The sequence below is a fragment of the Andrographis paniculata genome, unplaced genomic scaffold (assembly GCF_009805555.1).
Source record: "Andrographis paniculata isolate CXL003 unplaced genomic scaffold, ASM980555v1 Contig95END, whole genome shotgun sequence".
Classification (NCBI taxonomy): domain Eukaryota; kingdom Viridiplantae; phylum Streptophyta; class Magnoliopsida; order Lamiales; family Acanthaceae; genus Andrographis; species Andrographis paniculata.
The window spans coordinates 1,523,587-1,544,253 of NW_026137634.1; the positions used below are offsets into that span (position 1 = coordinate 1,523,587).

The 20,667-nt window shown below is 35.5% G+C and overlaps 1 protein-coding gene across 2 annotated transcripts; it reads right to left on the reverse strand.

Annotated features, from left to right (window-relative positions):
* Window positions 1–137: 137 nt before the first annotated feature.
* Window positions 138–5,375, reverse strand: LOC127243484 (homeobox-leucine zipper protein ROC3-like). Of its 2 annotated transcripts, none has more exons than XM_051263527.1 (12): window positions 5,246–5,375; window positions 4,784–5,081; window positions 4,543–4,712; window positions 4,336–4,453; window positions 3,567–3,755; window positions 2,433–2,924; window positions 2,235–2,336; window positions 1,926–2,138; window positions 1,654–1,822; window positions 1,308–1,576; window positions 1,070–1,165; window positions 138–996 (listed from the first exon to the last, which is right to left on the reverse strand). In XM_051263527.1, the coding sequence occupies exons 2-12, from the start codon at window positions 4,955–4,957 to the stop codon at window positions 550–552; spliced, it is 2,439 nt and encodes an 812-aa protein (XP_051119484.1). In that variant the 5' UTR covers window positions 4,958–5,081; window positions 5,246–5,375; the 3' UTR covers window positions 138–549. The 2 variants fall into 2 exon arrangements, with proteins under 2 accessions (XP_051119484.1, XP_051119485.1); XM_051263528.1 differs by having other exon boundaries at window positions 5,169–5,303.
* Window positions 5,376–20,667: the final 15,292 nt, after the last annotated feature.

The window sequence follows — 20,667 nt, forward strand, 5'->3', positions numbered from 1 at the left end:
GGATATCAACATCATAAGGTGGCCAACGACTCTTTGTTTTTTAGTCATTGTACACACGTTCGTGCTTATTATTATTATATCGAAATTGTATATATATATATTGTTAAATTATAATAGCAGTCAGAATATCACCAATGTGAAAGAAGAAGACGAAGATTGAGACCTAAAAGTTCATAGTTAAATAAGTTTGCACTGAGCAAAAGGAATCAAGCAACAGACAAGACCTAACAAAACACACACACACACATATATATATATATGTAGAGAGTCATGAGTTTTAAGGAAGTCAATTCCCGAACCACCACCCATTGCAGGATGTCGACGACAACGAGGAAGACGACAATATCCAAATTGTCTCGACACCCCGCAAGGATCATATCTGGTGCGCTCTTGACTCCCCGATTCCCAGGACATCATACATAACAGTAACTCGCAGACTTCCATCGACGCAACCTAGCTATATATATACTAATATATATATATATATATATATGTCATTGATTATTACACAGAACCGCTGCCATTAATTCATCTTCCTTAATTACCGCATTAGGATGTGGAGGTGGAGGTGGAGAGACCAGTCGCTGGCGCCGGCGGTTCGACATTGTCGGTTCCGCCGAGAGCTGCGTTGATCTGCTGGACAGTGTTGCAGAGATGGTGGTTAATGGCAGTCACGCTGGAGAGATTGAGCTTTGCAGTAGGGATTGTGCTGGCCAGGACTTGCAGACCTATGGTCAGCAGACAGCCTGGCGGTGCAGCCGCCGCCTGGCTGGAGTTTTCCGCCTGCTGGTGGTGGTGCTTGACGGCCTCGTTGTGGGTGGCGGGGACAATGACGAATCCTAACGGGAGGAGAGGAATGCAGGAGGGATCCTCGCAGTTCATCGCCATTTGGATTGCATCGACGTCGATTGTCGTGTAGACGACGAGGCTGCCGGAGTCATCGGAGCAGCTCTCTTGAAGGACTAGCTCGACGCTTTGCGACGAGTTGCTAGCAACCTACGTCGGTGCAATAATTAGAGCGAGGTATTGTAATAATTTTGACGGACGAAAAAAATGCGCGCAAACTTACGTTGATGCGGAGAAGGGAGATGCAATTCCCAGGATGGGAGCCGTTGGCGATGTGCGCCACTTCGTGTAGCGAGTTCCCGTTGGAAAGGACATCGAGCTTTAGAAGCGCGACGTAAATTGTCAGCACTTAGACATACATGAATAGTCCCGAGTTTGTATTAGTTTTGGCGGGAAGGGTTCCCGCCAAAACTAATACAAACTCGGGAAATGGTAAAGGAAACATGTAAGGATAGGCTAACCTGAGCTCGACGGCGCTCATCTCTCAAGAAGTCGAAGACGAGGTTGTGTTGGAACGGAAGCCAAGTTGTTGACACGGCGCTGAGGATAAGGCCGTTGGGCTGTCCCGGATCAGTAACTTTCCTAGTCGTGATTCTAACGGTGTCATCGGCAGAATCTGAGAGGGCTGTCCAAGATTGTCCACAAGAAGTGCTTATGTTGAGACAAAATGTCCGGATCATCCTTTGAGCAAGATTCATCATACTTTTCCGCGCTTCCGGAGACGGGATCACTGCAAGAACAAGAGTGATAATTGAGCATATGATTGCTAAAAAGAGACAATGTAAGATCGAACAATGTTTGATCTACCTCCAAGATCCGATATATTTCGAGCCATAAGGCTAGCGAGCCTCTCACATTGTCGCTGCATAACGGCTAGCCATCGTTGCGCGCCAAAGGCAACTCCGCTTGTCACCAAGCTATCAAAAACTTGATGAATCGAACCATCCTCTACCTCGGCATGCTCAACCCATGTAACCTAAATGTTACAAAAAAAAAAAAAAAAAAAAAAAAAAAAAAAAAAAACATACAAGGTAAACGCAATGTAATACAATTTTCACCAAGAATCTTGATTATCATACCCTCGAGTATCCATTAGGCATGTCTTGTATAACGCATCCGGAAGGGCGACGTTTGTAGTAAGGCAAAGAAGGTGGATAGCCATTCTGAAAACCATCGAGGGGGAAGTCGACAATCGCCCAAGTTCCCTCCTCGGCATTGTGTTGGCAATACCGAAGAAAATGTGCCTCTCTTGTTGGGATCAACGGCGACAAAACTTGGAGCTCGGCGTACATCTAAGGCAAGAAAATCGACGCAAGATATCAATCAATTGCAACCATATCTTAAGAGTGCGACTCCAATGTATATATATCTTTTAGATTCAAATTTACCAGATAAAGAGAACCGTTAGCATGACCAGAAATCTCAGAGTGTACCACTTGAAGAACTTTCGCCCGGGAAACTATCGAAGGGAAGAGCTCCATCCATTTGTTCTAAAAAAACACAAAATGCAAGGTTAGATCAACACTTTCTAAAGCTTAAAGAAGATACCAAAACATCTATAAAACCCACAAAAACCACAATCTTACCGCGTCAAGAAATGCATCGACGAGGGTGATGCTATTCATTATAACAACGGCAGTGTCTTTACTCGCTTCGGTCCTAAACTTGCGGGGCGGCGGCTGCTTCATCCCATCCAAAGATGACCAAGAAAACATTCTTGCGTACTCTTCGACATTCAGCACTAACCGCTTCCCTCCGCACAGCCAAAGAGGTTCCCCGTTGCGACACATCTTCAAAAGCTCGTCCATGGAGGACAAGGCGACGTCGAGGGCCAGAGATTTCTCCTCCTCCATGATCATGATGTTTCCATGGAAATTCGAGTTTTCGGGGATGAAGGGTAGAGGAATGTTCATGGCTTGATCCGGAGGGCAGCTAGTGATTATGTTGTCTTGATCGAACTTTCTCGGATAAACACTCATGTCCAAATCGAGGGATGAAGGAGCCAGCAGCGACGGTGGCGCCATCGGCTGCATCGGCCGGCCCGTGTACTGCGAGATTAGGCAGCACATCCGATCATACTGCGTTGCAAGACATGGTTAGAAGAACAAACATTTTAATTGTAAGATTAACACAAGTTCTTTGGTTGTTAGAATTTTAAGGATCGAACATCAGTTAGACTAATCAGTTTGATCCAATTGATCTTAGATTGTAATAACACAAATTCTTTCCTTGTTAGAATGAAGAACATGAGATATAATAACTCAATTCGATCAAATTGATCTACCTCCGGCCGGAGAACTTTTTGATTATTTTACTATGCATTTGTCACAAACTTTTTGTGAAAATATATATTATTTCATCTCAAAACACACCCACAACAACAACAACAAAAAGATCACATGATGGAAAGAAACTATCTTTGAATTGAAACACACAAATTGTTAATTTTTGGGTTCCCCATAAAATTCCATGAAGAGATTCATCAAGTCATTTAATAAAATTTCATCTGTAAAACAAAATTTGAATGAAAAATATATAGTTGGTGTCATTTAAAATTGCAATAAATGTGAATCCAACCACTACGAATTTGTTACTAGTTCCTTGTGGCATATCAAATTAAACACGCACAAGTTCATTATACTCAAAGGACAAAGGACAGTCATTATTGATTAAAACAAGTAGAAAGAAATTCGAAAACTAATCAAAGAAACAAAAAATACCTCCTCCTTCAGGCGAGCATTTTCGATTCGAATCTGCTGCTCATCGATCCCCATCTCCCCAAGCATGGCAGGCCCTCCACAATTAGGGCAGACGACATTCCTCAATGTGGCCTGCAGACGATAGTTCTCGTTCTTCAAGCTCTCATTTTCAGCCCGAAGCACCACATTATCCTGCCTGTCTTGTTGCGCCTGACGATCATAATCAAAATTGTAATACAACAATTTTGTAATTAAATTGTGCTTATTTAGGGTTTGGAAATTCAATTGGTAATTGGATTTGGATTCATTTATAAAAATTTTAGGAATGAAGAGTCCCTAGCTAACCCTAATGTGTAAAAAGCATTAATGGATGGATGGAGATGATGATGGGTAGGGTTGACTAAGCCACCCACCCAACCCCCACCTCATCCCACCCCTCATCGCCTCCTACAGACCACACTGCGTGTATTAATGGCGATTGCAGACATTGAAAGCAACCCTATGTTAATGTGTATTACTGTGGGGAGGATTGATAGATAGATGAAGATGTATACATACATATTTATGTATGTATATATTCGAGATGGTAGGTTTTCGTTAGAGGTTTTGGTTTCGGACCTTTTGTAGCAAATGCAATTAATTAAAATTCTGCACACCCTCGGAAATCGAGCTGGCCCTTTTGCTTGTACACTATTTTCACAGCTGGAAATGAATTCAATTTCTAGGGTTTTAATGGCCATTGAATTGATTTGAACGCCCTTTAAAAAATATAAAAAATATAAAAAATTACCTTCATTTGAGTTCGTCGATTCTGGAACCAGAATTTGACCTGTCGTGGCTTGAGGCCGAGATCTTGGCTGAGTTTGAGCCGCTGCTTGTCGTCTGGATGTGGGCACTCTTTGAACAACCTGGATTGGATTCGATGGCAACAACGTGAGATTGGAAATTTGGGGATTTGATGTTTAATGTAAAGAAGTTTGAAATTGAATGTACTGACGATTCCATTTCTTGGATCTGACGAGAGGTGTGGCGGTGGTATCGTTTTTTCTTGGCCTGAGGCTGTAGCTGATCGGATTCCTGCTCGTTGCCGGAGATTCCTTCCATGTGCTCGCTGCCGGAGCCGCTTTCGAGTTCTTCTTTGTTCTTGGCGATTACAGATTCTTCTTTCTGGTTTTTTGAGAAAAGGAAATGAATTAGAAATTGGAATTCGAAGTTTGTGATGTTTAATTAGGGCTTACTGGTATGATCGGTGTGGCGAACATGCTGAAAGGGTTAATGTTGGCCATGAAGTTGAAGTTGGGGGTGTGGATCGACGGCGGCGCCGGCGCCGGCGGCGGGTAGAGGGAAGTGGCGTCGGAGGGATTGATGGAATTGGGGCCCATGGTTGAGAGAACTTGACAATCTCCATACATGGTTAATTTTATGATCTGGTTTTCGATCTTCTCTACTTATCTTCTTCTTCTTCTTCTTCTTCTTCTTCTATTCTGATCTGATTTCTTCTCCACCAGCGATAAATAAGCTTACCTGCAAGTGTCGCTGTAAATCGAAAATAAAAAAAGAAGCATAAATTGGAAAATTCAACTCGTCGAGAAAGAACACCAAAACTGGTAAAAATCAAGAAACCTTAAATCACAGCAAAATTGACAAATGAGTTGGAAAGGCTGAGTCCAGAGAGGAGGAAGAAGAGAAAGAAGACTGACCGGAATGAATTAATAAATGGAGTCGTTGACGAAATGAAGAAATCAAACCAGAAGAGGAGTGAATAAATTATACCACTACACACACATATATATATATATATATATAATAAAATAAATAAATAAATCAGTAGACTAGGAATTACACTTCCCTTTTTTTCTCTCTCTAGATATATATATTTATCTGTCGGTTGTGCTTTCTTATCTCTTCATCTTCATCGTCTTCGGAATATTAATTAATATGGTGATGATTATAATTGTGTTGTTATCTAATTCATCTCCATTTTAAATAATTAATTTGACCAATTTGGTTGTCTGACAAAGCAATGGAGTTAAATGCATTTCTACCCGACTGTAACAGTAAAAATTATAATTAATTAGGTGGGGTGGGTGGTAATTGAGAGAGGGGTATGCATAATGCATGGAATGGAAATTATGGAAGTAACCGATGAAACGCCGGGTAATAATAAGAAAGCCGATTGGGGTGGGGTGGGGTGGACACGTGGCGCCTTTATGGTGGTGAGAATAAATGCTCCTTCAGCCCCTACATAAGTCAAACCTTTTCTTCTTCTCCCATTCAACCCCCAATCTTATTAAATATATATTTTTATCATTTTAAAATTTTGGATTCATATATTATATAAAAATATATTACAAATTAAAAATGGTAAAAATACTTCTATTAATATCTCATATTATTATAATAATATTTATATAAAAAATTATATTTTAATTATTAAGTACAATGACGCAAAAGTTATATGAAATCTTAGAGGCGAACAACGGGAATATTATACTCCCTCCGTCCCATTGAAAGGTTATCATTTTTTATTTTCGTCCATCCTAAAACAAGGTTACTATTTTCTAATTTAGTAATTGTACTGCCTATTTAACATAATAAATACCCTTTCAACTTACAATATATTACACAAATGTCATTACTTTTATGATGTAATATTAAAAAATTTATGAGCAAAAAAGCAAATGTCTCCCTTCCAACGGGAGAGAGGGAGTATAAACTTTTGAACATATTTATATATATCTTTCTAAATTATATATGTAATATTTCATATTTCATGTGTAATATTTCATCCGTCTCATAACTAGGTATCTATTTGCTTTGTGCATTTAGTTTTAAAAATATTAGTATTATATTAAAATATAATAGGAATAAAATATAAATGATTAAATTATCTTTATTAGTATGGTATGATACAAATATAATAATATTTGTGTAATATATTGTAAGTTGTAAGGGCATTTGAAATGTTAAATAAATAGTATCATTACTAAAAAAATAAAAATAAAAATAAATACTTTGTTATGAGATAGACTATAATGAAAAAATGAATAAATTTGTTATTGAACGAAAGGAGTACATTAAATCATTAGTCAATATAAAATAAAAAATAATTTAAATAATATGATGTGATATTTATCTATATATATTTATTTATTTTTATGGAAGAATACGGCTATTGAATAAACAAACAAATAAATAAGTATTTATTTTCTTCTTAAAAATATTCTCTTTAAGTCTTAAAAAAATTATCCTAGTTTTTTTTTATATGTAAACTTTTAACATTACTATTATATTTATATATAATATAAATTTAAAAAATATATATTTCTATTAATATTATGTAATGAAAGTAATATATTTGTGTAATATATTAAATTATAAATATATTTTTTAATATTAGATATAAATTACAATTACTGTAAAAATAAAATGAATGATTTATATATTTTTATTAAAAATTAATGTAATAATTTGTTAGATACAATTATATATTTCAATTGAAAATAATACATAAAAAGCATTGACAGTAACAAATTTACTCGGTCTTGTCCACCTAATTTTTTTTTTATTTTTCTATTTTAATCTGTTTATTTAAAAAAAAAATCAATAAAATTATATCTTAAATAAATATATAACAATTCTAATATTTTATCATCAAAATATTATTTTTATACCAAAAAATAAAAACAAAATTATCTTTATATATATATATCATATGTACTACATTTAATAAAATTTAAATTCTCATTCTAAAAGTAAATGAAAAAGTTATTAATGGACAGAAAAAAATTACAAGCAAATAATTTTTCTATCCAATTTCTATTGTCCTAAAATATGTGTGCACGGTTTTTCAGGTGATTATCATTTTGTTATGAATTGATAAATTTGCTCTTAATTATACGATAGAGATGAAAAATTAATAAATTAATTAAGAATAAAAATGTAAAATATGTATTTTTTTTTAAAAAAATAAGACAATAATTATTGAAGGTCCCAAATAGAAAAGTAGAATATTAGTTTGTAAAGGGAGGGATTATAATAGAATTCATAATGTCTTATATATATTGCGAATTATGCTCAATAGCATAAACATATAATATTTATTATTTAATAAATATATGTTTCATACAATAATATTATCAAAATAACATTAATAACGCTACTTTAAATGAATAGTATAATTAATCAATTCAACGTGGGTAACAAAATTATAATATTAGCAATTAAGTCAATCTTCTATTAATGAAAACTTTTTTCGTGTATTTTGGGATAAATAGGTCAATGATGTATTAATGAAGACAGTTGATTAGTTTTGAATAAATTTTTTTCGTATATATTCCTATTTAATTGTTTAAATCTTATCTTCCAATGATTATTCCTTTGAACTTAATGTTTTGTATGTTAATAATACATCAGTATCAATCTTAAATATATATATATATATATATTCTGTTTATTGTAAAATTTATCTTTATTTTGTTAAAATGATGTATATGATTTCTATGTAATTGTATAAAAAAATAGAGGATAAAAATTACTCCCCCGTTCTAGATAAAGTGTAATACAGAAATTTAAAAAAAATTATAATTAGTAAATAATTAATAAATACAAGTATTAGTAAGTATTAATACTCTCTATGTCCCATAAATATAGTCTTAATTGAGTTGGACATATGATTTAAGAAATATTGATATTATATTGGTATTGGTAAAAAGTATAAATAAAAGATTTTTTTGTCCTTGTGAGTGTATTAGTGTAAAAAATAGTGGTAATTGTATAATAAAAATGAAAAAGTATGGGTAGTTTTATAGCGATATGATTATTTATGGAAACAAGACTATTGTTTTGGGACGGACAAAAATGGTAAATAAGACTATTATATTGAGACGGAGGGATTATTATATCCCAAACACCGTGCAACATTTGTGTTTGGCACGAGAATAGGGAGTATTAAGTATGATAATTTGAGATAATTTGGATATTAAGTGATGTGATTGAAAAGAGAAATGATTATTTGTTTTTTTTTATTTGAGTGATGTGATGAGATAAAGTGAAGTGTATATTAATATATGTATAAAAATATTATTAATTATTTCTAAATTTGAAAATGTTGCAGTGAGTTTGGACAAACAAAAAAGGAAATGTTGCGGGGTGTTTGGAACGGAGTAAGTACATATTAAGATTAATATAATTTAATAATTTAATTAAAATAAAAATTATAGAGTATAAAATTTAAAATATGATTAAAGTATACAATCTTATTTTCCAAAAGAAATAGACAAATTATATAAAACAGACTAAAATAAAAATAATACACTTTTATGTGAGATGAATGGAGTACTTGGATAAGTTTTATTCCAACAAAAAATAATTAATATAATCAATCATTTCACAATGGATTTGAAATATTAGAGGATGTTAGGTACAGATAAATAAAAAAACCAAGAGTTATAAATTAAATGATTTTTCATCCTCTCATCTCATTTTTTTTGTTATATATAAAGATACGTAGAAAATTGAAAATTAAGAATTTAATTATTTAATTATTTTTTACTTTTTATTATTTAATTTATATATTTTTTATAAAATTATATTATTTTATTTCATAACACATTACTATTTAAATAAAAAATCAAAATCAAAATTAAATAAATAAACAAATCACTAATTAAATATACATATATATTTATTTGTTGGAATATGTCTTATTCAATTTATCATCTCAATTTTATCAATTACTTTTCCAATATATCATTCTCTTCTAATAGTTTGATATAAGGGTTTTTTTAAATAAAATAAAATAAATAAATAAAAATTACGAATGCTCTGTATTACTAAAAATAAGAATCAATTATCATTATATGTTATACTCTTGTAGATAAATTATTTATGCTAATTTGTAGAATATTTAAAAATAAATTGTAACTAAAGGTGTTTTTTATTTCATTTTTCCAATTTTGTTTTTCCTATATAGAACAAAAATAATAAAAAATTACTGTAGTCTTAAAAATGTTTTTCTTGGATATTATTGGATTGGAAAATTTATATTTTTTATTAAAAAAATGTTTTTCAATTTAAAATCACAAAGTATCAGTAATAAAATTACTATTGAATAAAATTATTTACTATAAATGAATTATACATTAGTTTAAAGGATAAAAAAAAATAAATAGTAAAATAGTTTTAATGAAATATTATTTTCTTGTTTGTGTAGTTTTATTTTTATTTTATTTAACTCTACAAAATTAAAATTATTATTATTATTATTAAAAATATATTATATTCAATATATAATATCAATAAAAAAAATATCAAAAATCGAATTTAGACCATTAATGCCTTTATGTATGTACTTACGTTGGACAGAAATTCAATTTTCAAAAAACCCCACTTTCAAACTATTAGCACCACACGAATTTAAGTCCATCATGATTCATGAACATCTATTTTATTTTATTTTATTTTATTTTATTTTTTTCCAAATTCTTTATTTCAACATGAATTAAAATTTTAAATAAAATGAAATAAAGAATTAGTTGCATTCAACTAACAAATATAAATTCTAATAACTAATTAAAGTAGGTGGACGTATATAATTTTGTTGTTGATTGTTACATCATAATTTCAGCACCATAACATCACAAATTAAATCACCAATATTTTCTTTACCATCAGCAAAAACATTATCAAATACTACTTGAAAAATCAAAATATTTATTTTATCTCATAAAATACCGTATCAAATACTTAATTTTATATAATTTTTATCATTTAAATTTTTTTAAAAAAATTTAAAGTTCTAAAAACAACTATCTAAATGGAGACTAAAAAAAAAAAAAAAAACTTTTCTAAAATCTATTTTGTCTCACAAAATATTTAATCAAATAACTAATTTTATTATTATTATTATTATTTTAAAAATACTATTTTCAAATTTCAATTTAATCCAAAACTAGCTCAACAAAGTCTATATTTTTAAATGAGCTTCAATTTTTCAATATTTGGAGTGGATGTCTTTATTTGTATTTTTGAAAAATTTCACAATATAATTATCTTATGCACTAAATACACATTTTTCATTGAATTAAAAATATATTCAATAAATTAAAACAGATTGCACTAAATACATGTTTTATATTGAACTTAAAATATATTCAATAAAAGAGATTGCACTAAATACATGTTTTTCATTATCCAAACATAGTTTTCATTTAAAAGTTTATACCACAACATCTATTCATAATTCAACACATGCATCATATTAAATATTTATTTCTAATTAATTATTTTTTTTAAAATTTTAATGTTACCATAATACCTCATAAGACTTAAAAGAATAATAAAACCCTAAAATACAAAGAAACACACACATTTACGTATATATTTTTGTGTGTGTGTGTTTTTTTTGCTAATATTTTTTAGATAAATAATTGTCAAATTTGATATTTTGTATGAAAAACAAATATATCTTTTTATTAAGAACTAAAAAATCATATATTTTTTTTCAAAAAAAAAAAAAAAACTAAAAAATAACATACCACTTAACAATAACTTAAAGAATTTTGAGACAATTATCTCACACCTCAAAATTTAAAAACAAAACTAAAATATTAGTAATATTTATTTGTGCCACACAAACTTATTATAGCATCACCTTTTTAGATCAATATTTTATTACATAATTTATGTCACGCGCTATTATGAATCTAATTCTTTTATATGTATTCAAGATTATTTGGTAGGACATTAATTGGTTCTATATGTGAGTGGAAAAAATAAAAAAATAAAATACAAGTAACAATATTTCACCTAATTTTCTTCACTATTCAAAATAAGAACGAAAAAAAAAAAATAAAAATAAATTAAGTAATAACGAATAAATTCATATATTGAAAGTAGCTAGATCTATGTAAATAAACAAAATATAGCACAATAATAATATATTTTCATAAGTTCTTTCTTTTGATAATAAATAATTCAAATTATCAAGAACTTCTATATTGTGCAAATGAACACTTTTTTTACAATCATTTTATTTTAATTTCAAGATGTAGAAAGAAAAAAGGAAAAAAAAATTTAATTGTTCGGATTAAACACATATTATGAAAAAGATAAAAGAGGTTTACTTGAGTTTGGTTTTGGAATTTTTCTTAGGAGTGGTTTGACGTAATGTTTTGTTAATATATTTATATATGTATTTGTAGAAAATTAATCGTAAGAGTTACTAAAATCAAAATCTATCAAACCAGATTTGACACACCAAATTTCATCATGATATTTACATCCCATTGATTAAATTTAGCATAACTTTAAGTTCATCTTCAATTTTGTAGTCTTTTATTCTTACCCAAATTTTGTAATTTAAATATTACAAAATATACAGCTTTGTTGTATGAAAGGGGATATTAATTCTATCAATGTAATTTTTTTTTTCCCAGTTTTAATTAAGTTGAGAGATTTAAATTTTTTTATTAAAATAATATTAGATGCGAAACATTTTTTTTTTCAAAAAATATAGAGGTAAATAGTAAAAAATTGAATAATAATAATAATAATAATACTAAAAGACATCGAGATGACTCCTACTACTCTTTCTTCTTATCATTGTTATTATTATTTTATTTCAATGAAACTTTACAAGTTCTATAAGAGAGGTAATGTATTAATGGATATTTTCTAAAGAGGTTTGGATAGAAATAATGTTTAATTTAATATTTTGAACAAAAAATTGGTTTTTTTTTTTTTATTTATCTTAAAGATATAAATTTTACTTAATAATATAAGTATAAAACCAGATTATTATTATTATTATTATTTAAAAAAAAACCTTTAAAAATTAATTGGAGAGGGAGTATGGTACCAAGAAATTAAATTAAATTAGGGACCAGTGATATTAGAAAGCACAAATGTTCCTCCAAAATAAGCTTTACTTTATCAGCACACAATCATTATCATCTTTCTTCTTTAGGGCATAGATTTGTTGCACTATATTTATGCCACACGTTTCTACCAATTATTTTGCTATCTAAATATATATATATATATATATATATAAAATGCTGGAATTAAGAGGGGCAAAAAACCCTAATTTTAATATGCTTTGGTAGGGTTTTAATGGCAGATATATATATATATATTATATGATGATGATGATGATGATGTGATGCTATGGTTCTGTTGCAGCTGCTGTAAATGTAACCAATATCGATCTCTTTAATTTTCATTTCATTTTCTTTTTAATGTTGAAAATTATAAATTAAATGTATGTATGTATATGTGGGCATTGATTTCTTTCATCTTCTTGCAGTTGCAGATGTACGTAACTCAGTCATGTGCTGGAAATTATATATATATATATATATATATATTTGTGATGTAATGTAATGTAATGTAATGAGATGGATTGCAAATTGAATTGAGAGAAGAAGAAGAAGAAGATGATGAATATTGAATGATGCTGCATGTAAATTAATTGTAACGCTTTCTGCCATGAACTGCTCTATTCATTCTCTCTCTCTCTCTCTAAATATAAATATATATTGTATTTGTGAAGATGGATCCAGACATTTAATTGGGTCAGTAGTGATATGTGTAAGTAAATAAACCTCTCTAGAAACAGGTGGGAGATTTCTGCTGTGGCTGCCTCTCTCCCTCTCTCTCTCTCTCTCTCTCTCTCTCTCTCTCTCTATACATATATATATGTATATATATATCTCTCTCACAGTCACAGATGTATAAATGTATGTAAATAAATATAGTTAGAGTGAAAGGGGTTGTTTGGTGGTCGGGAGTGTAAGAGTGACAAATGGGGTGGGTGTGACTCTTGTTTAAATGAGCTTTGGTTTTGAGAAATTTTGATTTAGATTGTTTTTATAAGTATTTAAATAATATTTATTGAGATGTTATTTTAAATTTTCAAAAAATATAAAATTTCAATAGTAAGATTTGAAAAAAAAAAAAATTGAAATAAAGAAATACACCGTTTTGGCGTGTTATTTTTTTTTTAAGCGTTAAGTGCAAATTATGTTCGACAAAATAAATTATACTAGACAAATCATGTGTATCAGGTGACCTCTTGGTGACAAGTCCACCAACAGACCATCCTTTGCGTTACTACAATTGAGAATATGATATACTCCCTCCGTTCCATATCTATATATCTATTTATTTTTTGCACGAAGTTTTAAAAATATTAGTATTATATTGGGATAAAGTAGAAATAAAGGTAAAAAGACTAAATTAACTATATTAGTATTGTATGATATAAATGTAATGACATTTGTGTAATATTGTAAATTAGAATTGTTAAGGGACGGAGGGAGTATATATATATATATATATCACATATTGCTTAAAAGAAAATATATTATATTTTAGAACTAAATTTTAAAAATCATTAATAAAAAATGAAAACTTGAAATATTAATTTTAATATGTTATCATATATAATTAGTTATTTTATTTAGACAGTGTATTTGTTTTGTAAAATAATTTGAATAAATATTTTTTTATATATAAGACATAGAAAATTGTGTAGAGAATATACAAATAATAAATATGTATTGAAAAAAAATGTGTCGGAGAAAAAAATTGGAAGAACACATTGTCCTAATAAATATATTCATTATTTTGTATAAAATATTTAAATATTTTACTTTTCTTTTTTAAATTTTGAAATCATTTTTTTTTTTTAAAAAATTCAGAATTAAATACATCAATATTTTTTAAAATAAAACAAAATTCTACGTATTCTTGAATCAATTCTAACACACAAATACAATACAGAGATAGTTATACACGATAACAATAAACCCAAAAATTAATTTCTTTCATATTAATTAAAATAAATTGGGTAGGCCCATTAGAATTGAACCATTTAACTTCCTATATCTATCAAAAATTGAGGCCCAAAATTGAAATCAAATCAAATATGCAAGAGATTTTATTATATATGTTGTCTTAAAGGCCTTTTAAATAATTAATACTACATTTTTTTTTTAAAAAAATAAAATTAATTAATACTACATTTTTTAGAGGCTCGAGCTTAGATTTTGCTAATAGTAACAAAACAAGTTATTTTTTCTTATTTATTTTACGAAACAAAATTATGATATGTATATATATAAAGCAATTAAAAGTGCAAATGCTTTAAAAGGTTATTTAGTCAGCTTGAGCAAAAGAAAAATGGATTATATTTAATATTATTATTATTATTTGAAGAAAAAATTTCATAAATTTAAATTAATAGTTTCACATCTATTGAAGTTTATATATATCATTGAGTTTGGTTTACAAAAAAGCATAAATAATAAATAGTAGTATATATATAATATGCTTTGAAATAAATTTGCATCAAACTAATGACGAACGTTCTTTCCGTGCACGAATTCCCGTTCACAAAATTCGTCTGAGCGACAGCTCCGTGAGCGGCTGATAGAGGCGTCGTATGCGATTCCTTGCCGCGATGTAGATCGCAGTGAATTTCATTTTTGCTGCCTACATGTGCAAAGAAATCCGTGCAGGATTTTTTTGGGACGCATGGCGCCCACTCAGTCTCGATTGACGGCCTGAGCGGCATTCGTACGTCGGGTCATGAGTTCGCTGTTGTCTGCCGAGGTAGACATCGATAATGATCCTTTCGTAGGTTCACCTATAGAATTCATTTTATGAATTCTCCTTTCTCTAAACGATAAGGCTTATTCGACTACTCGCGATGACGCGGGTACGCCGACGCCGTGTGCGAACCCCCGTTCGAAAAATTCGGCTGGGCGATGGCTCCGTGAGCGGTTGACGGGGTCGTCGTTCGCGATTCCGGCCGCGACGTGGATCACAGGGAATCCCATTTTTTCTGCCTACAAGTGCAAATAAATCCGTGCAGGAATTTTTTGGGACGCATGGCGCCCACTCAGTCTTGATCGACGGCCTGAGCGGGATTCGTACGTGGGTCACAAGTTCGCTGTTGTCTGCCGGGGCAGACATCGACAATGATCCTTTCGTAGGTTCACCTATAGAATTCATTTTACGAATTCTCCTTTCTCTAAACGATAAAGCTTATTCGACTTCTCGCAATGATGTGGGTTCGTCGGCGCCCATGTGCGAACCCTCGTTCGAAAAATTCAGTTGGGCGACGGCTCCGTGAGCGGCAGACGGGGTTGTCGTTCGCGATTCCTGGCCGCGACGTGGATCGCAGGATATCACATTTTTGCTGCCTACAAGTGCACAAAAATCTGTGCAGGAGTTTTTTGAGACTCGTGGCGCCCACTTTGTCACGATGGACGGCCTGAGCGGCATTCGTACGTCGGGTCACGAGTTCGCTGTTGTCTGCCGGGGCAGATATCAGCAATGATTCTTTCGCAGGTTCACCTATAGAATTCATTTTACGAATTCTCATTTCTCTAAACGATAAGGCTTATTCGACTTCTCGCGATGACGCGGGTTCATCGGCGCCCGTGTGCGAACCCCCGTTCAAAAAATTCAGCTGGGCGACGGCTCCGTGAGCAGCTGATGGGGTCGTCGTTCGCGATTCCTGGCCGCGACGGGGATCGCAAGGAATCCCTTTTTTGCTGCCTACAAGTGCATGAAAATATGTGTAGGAGTTTTTTGGGACTCGTGGCGCCCACTCTGTCACGATGGACGGCCTGAGTGGCATTCGTACGTCGGGTCACCAGTTCGCGGTTGTCTGCCGGGGCTTATATCGACAACGATCCTTTCGCAGGTTCACCTGCAGAATTCATTTTATGAATTCTCCTTTCTCTAAACGATACGGCTTATTCGACTTCTCGCGATGACGCGGGTTCGTCGGCGCCCGTGCGCGAACCCGCGTTCGCATAATTCGTCTGTGCGACGGCTCCGTGAACGGCTGACGGGATCGTCATTCGCGATTCTCGGCCGCGACATGGATCGCAGAAAATCCCATTTTTGCTGCCTACAAGTGCACGAAAATCCGTGTAGAAGTTTTTTGGGACTCGCGGCGCCCACTCTGTCACGATGGACGGCCTGAGCGGCATTCGTACGTCGGGTCACGAGTTCGCTGTTGTCTGCCGGGGCAGATATCGACATTGATCCTTTCGCAGGATCACCTGTCGGGGCAGATATCGACAATGATACTTTCGACAGCGAATTCGTGACCCCACGTACGAATCCTCGTTCGCAATATACGGCTGGACCACGGGTCCGTGAACAGTACAAGGTCTTCGTTTGCAATTTTTGGCGGCAACGTGCATCGCATGAAATCCATTTTTGCTGCTTACATATTCACGAAAATCCGTGCAGGAGTTTTTCGGGGAGCCCACTCTGCCTCGATGGACGGCCTGACCGGCATTCGTACGTCGGGTCACGAATTTGCTGTTGCCTGCCGGGGCAGACATCGACAATGATTTTTTCGCAGGTTCACCTATAGAATCCTTGTTACGTGTTCTCTTTTCTCTAAACGATAAGGCTTACTGGACTTCTCGCGTTGACGTGGGTTCGTCGGTGCCCGTGCGTGAATCCTCGTTCGCAATATACGACTGGACGATGGGTTCGCGAGCAGCGTACAAGGTCGTCGTTCGCAATTTTTGGCCGTGACATGCATGGGAGGAAATCCATTTTTGCTGCCTACATATTCCCGAAAATCCGCGCAGGAGTTTTTTGGGGCGCCCACTCTGCCTCGATGGACGGCTTGACCGGCATTCGTACGTCGGGTCACGAATTCGCTGTTGTCTGCCGGGGCAGACATCGACAATGATTCTTTCGCAGGTTCACCTATAGAATCCTTGTTGCATGTTCTCTTTTCTCTAAACGATAAGGCTTACTAGACTTCTCGCGTTGACGCGGGTTCGTCGCTGCCCGTGCGCGAATTCTTGTTCCCAATATACGGCTGGACGACGGGTCAGTGAACAACGTAGAACGTCGTCGTTTGCAATTTTTGGCCGTGATGTGCATCGGAAGAAATCCATTTTTGCTGCCTACATATTTGCGAAAATCTGCGCAAGAGTTTTTTGGGGCGCCCACTCTGCCTCGATGGACGGTCTGACCGGCATTTGTACGTCAGGTCACGAATTCGCTGTTGTCTGCCGGGGCAGACATCGACAATGATCCTTTCGCAGGTTCACCTATAGAATCCTTGTTGCGTGTTCTATTTTCTCTAAACGATAAAGCTTACGGAACTTCTCGCGTTGACGCGGGTTCGTTGGCGCCCGTGCGCGAATCCTCCTTCGTAATATACGGCTGGACGAGGGATCCGTGAACACAGTACAAGGTCGTCGTTCGCAATTTTTGGCCGTGACGTGCACGGGAGGAAATCCATTTTTGCTGCCTACATATTCGCGAAAATCCGCGTAGGAATTTTTTGGGGCGCCCACTCTGCCTCGATGGACGGCCTGACCGGCATTCGTACGTCGGGTCATGAATTCGCTTTTGTCTGCCGGGGCAGACATCGACAATGATTCTTTCGCTGGTTCACCTATAGAATCCTTGTTTCGTGTTCTCTTTTCTCTAAACGATAAGGCTTACTGGACTTCTCGCGTTGACGCGGGTTCATCGGCGCCCGTGCGCGAATCCTCGTTCGCAATATACGGCTGGACGACGGGTCCGTGAACAGCGTACAAGGTCGTCGTTCGCAATTTTTGGCCGTGACATGCATCGCACGAAATCCATTTTTGCTGCCTACATATTCGTGAAAATCTACATAGGAGTTTTTTGGGGCGCCCACTCTGCCTCGATGGATGGCCTGACCGGCGTTCGTACGTCGGGTCACGAATTCGCTGTTGTCTGCCGGGGCAGACATCGACAATGATACTTTCGCAGGTTCGACAATAGAATCCTTATTACGAGTTCTCTTTTCTCTTAACGATAAGGCTTACTGGACTTCTCGCGTTAACGCGGGTTCGTCGGCGCCCGTACGCGAATCCTCGTTAGCAATATACGGCTGGACGACGGGTCCGTGAACAACATACAAGGTCGTCGTTTGCGATTTTTGGCCTGGACGTGCATCGCAGGAAATACATTTTTGCTGCCTACATATTTGCGAAAATCCGCGCAAGAGTTTTTTGGGGCGCCCACTCTGCCTCGATGGACGGCCTGACCGGCATTCGTACGTCGGGTCACGAATTCGCTGTTGTCTGCCGGGGCAGACATCGACAATGATCCTTTCGCAGGTTCATCTATAGAATCCTTGTTACGATTTCTATTTTCTTTAAAACATAAGGCTTATTGGACTTCTCGCTTTGACGCGGGTTCGTCGGCGCCCGTGCGCGAATCCTCGTTCGCAATATACGGCTGGACGACGGGTCCGTGGACAGCGTACATGGTCGTCGTTCAGGATTTTTGGCCAGGACGTGCATCGCAGGAAATCCATTTTTGCTGCCTACATATTCGTGAAAATCTACGCAAGAGTTTTTTGGGGCGCCCACTCTGCCTCCATGGATGGCCTGACCGGCATTCGTACGTCGGGTCACGAATTCGCTGTTGTCTGCCGGGGCAGATATCGACAATGATCCTTTCGCAGGTTCACCTATAGAATCCTTGTTGCGTGTTCTATTTTCTCTAAACGATAAGGCTTACTGAACTTCTCGCGTTGACGCGGGTTCGTTGGCGCCCGTGCGCGAATCCTCCTTCGCAATATACGGCTGGACGACGGATCCGTGAACACAGTACAAGGTCGTCGTTCGCAATTTTTGGCCGTGACGTGCATGGGAGGAAATCCATTTTTGCTGCCTACATATTCGCGAAAAACCGCGTAGTAATTTTTTGGGGGGCCCACTCTGCCTCGATGGACGGCCTGACCGGCATTCGTACGTCGGGTCACGAATTCGCTGTTGTCTGCCGGGGCAGACATCGACAATGATCCTTTCGCAGGTTCACCTATAGAATCCTTGTTGCATGTTCTCTTTTCTCTAAACGATAAGGTTTATTGGACTACTCGCGTTGACGCGGGTTCGTTGGCGCCCGTGCGCGAATCCTCGTTCGCAATATACGGTTGGACGACGGGTCCGTGAACAACGTACAAGGTCGTCGTTCGCAATTTTTGGCCGTGACGTGCATCGTAGGAAATCCAATTTTGCTGCCTACATATTCGCGAAAATCCGCGCAGGAGTTTTTTGGGGTGCCCACTCTGCCTCGATGGATGCCCTGACCGGCATTCGTACGTCGGGTCACGAATTCGCTGTTGTCTGCCGGGGCAGACATCGACAATGATCCTTTCGAAGGTTCAACAATAGAATCCTTGTTACGAGTTCTCTTTTCTCTTAACGATAAGGCTTACTGGACTTCTCGTGTTAACGCGGGTTCGTCGGCGCCCGTACGCGAATCCTCGTTGGCAATATACGGTTGGACGACGGGTCCGTGAACAACATACAAGGTCGTCGTTCGCAATTTTTGGCCGGGACGTGCATCGCAGGAAATCCATTTTTGCTGCCTACATATTCGCGAAAATCCGCGCATGATTTTTTGGGGCGTCCACTCTGGCTCGATGGACGGCCTGACCGGCATTCGTACGTCGGGTCACGAATTCGCTGTTGTTTGCCGGGGCAGACATCGACAATGATCCTCTCGCAGGTTCAACAATAGAATCCTTGTTACGAGTTCTCTTTTCTCTTAACGATAAGGCTTACTGGACTTCTCGCGTTGACGCGGGTTCGTCGGCGCCCGTGCGCGAATCATCCTTCGCAATATACGGCTGGACGACGGGTCCGTGAACAGCGTACAAGGTCGTCGTTCGCGATTTTTGGCCGGGACGTGCATCGTAGGAAATCCATTTTTCCGGCCTACATATTCGCGAAAATCCGCGCAAGAGTTTTTTGGGGCGCCCACTCTGCCTCGATGGACGGCCTGACCGGCATTCGTACGTCGGGTCACGATTTCGCTGTTGTCTGCCGGGGCAGACATCGACAATGATCCTTTCGCAGGTTCAAATATAGAATCCTTGTTACGAGTTCGCTTTTCTCTTAAAGATAAGGCTTACTGGACTTCTCTCGTTGACTCGGGTTCGTCGGCGCCCGTGTGCGAATCCTCGTTCGCAATATACGGTGGAAGAAGGGTCCGTGAACAGCGTACAAGGTTTCCGTTCACGATTTTTTGGCCGGGACGTGCATCGCGGGAAATCCATTTTCGCTGCCTACATATTCGCGAAAATCAGCGCAAG

Bases quoted from the DNA above. Each gene is read 5' to 3' on its own strand.
- LOC127243484 (XM_051263527.1), bottom strand. From the start codon at position 4,957: ATGTATGGAGATTGTCAAGTTCTCTCAACCATGGGCCCCAATTCCATC. The intron at 2,337-2,432 runs GTAAGATTGTGG...GTGTTTTTTTAG, and splicing joins TCGATGCATTTCTTGACGCG to AACAAATGGATGGAGCTCTT. The intron at 1,166-1,307 runs GTTAGCCTATCC...GCGCTTCTAAAG, and splicing joins ATGAGCGCCGTCGAGCTCAG to CTCGATGTCCTTTCCAACGG.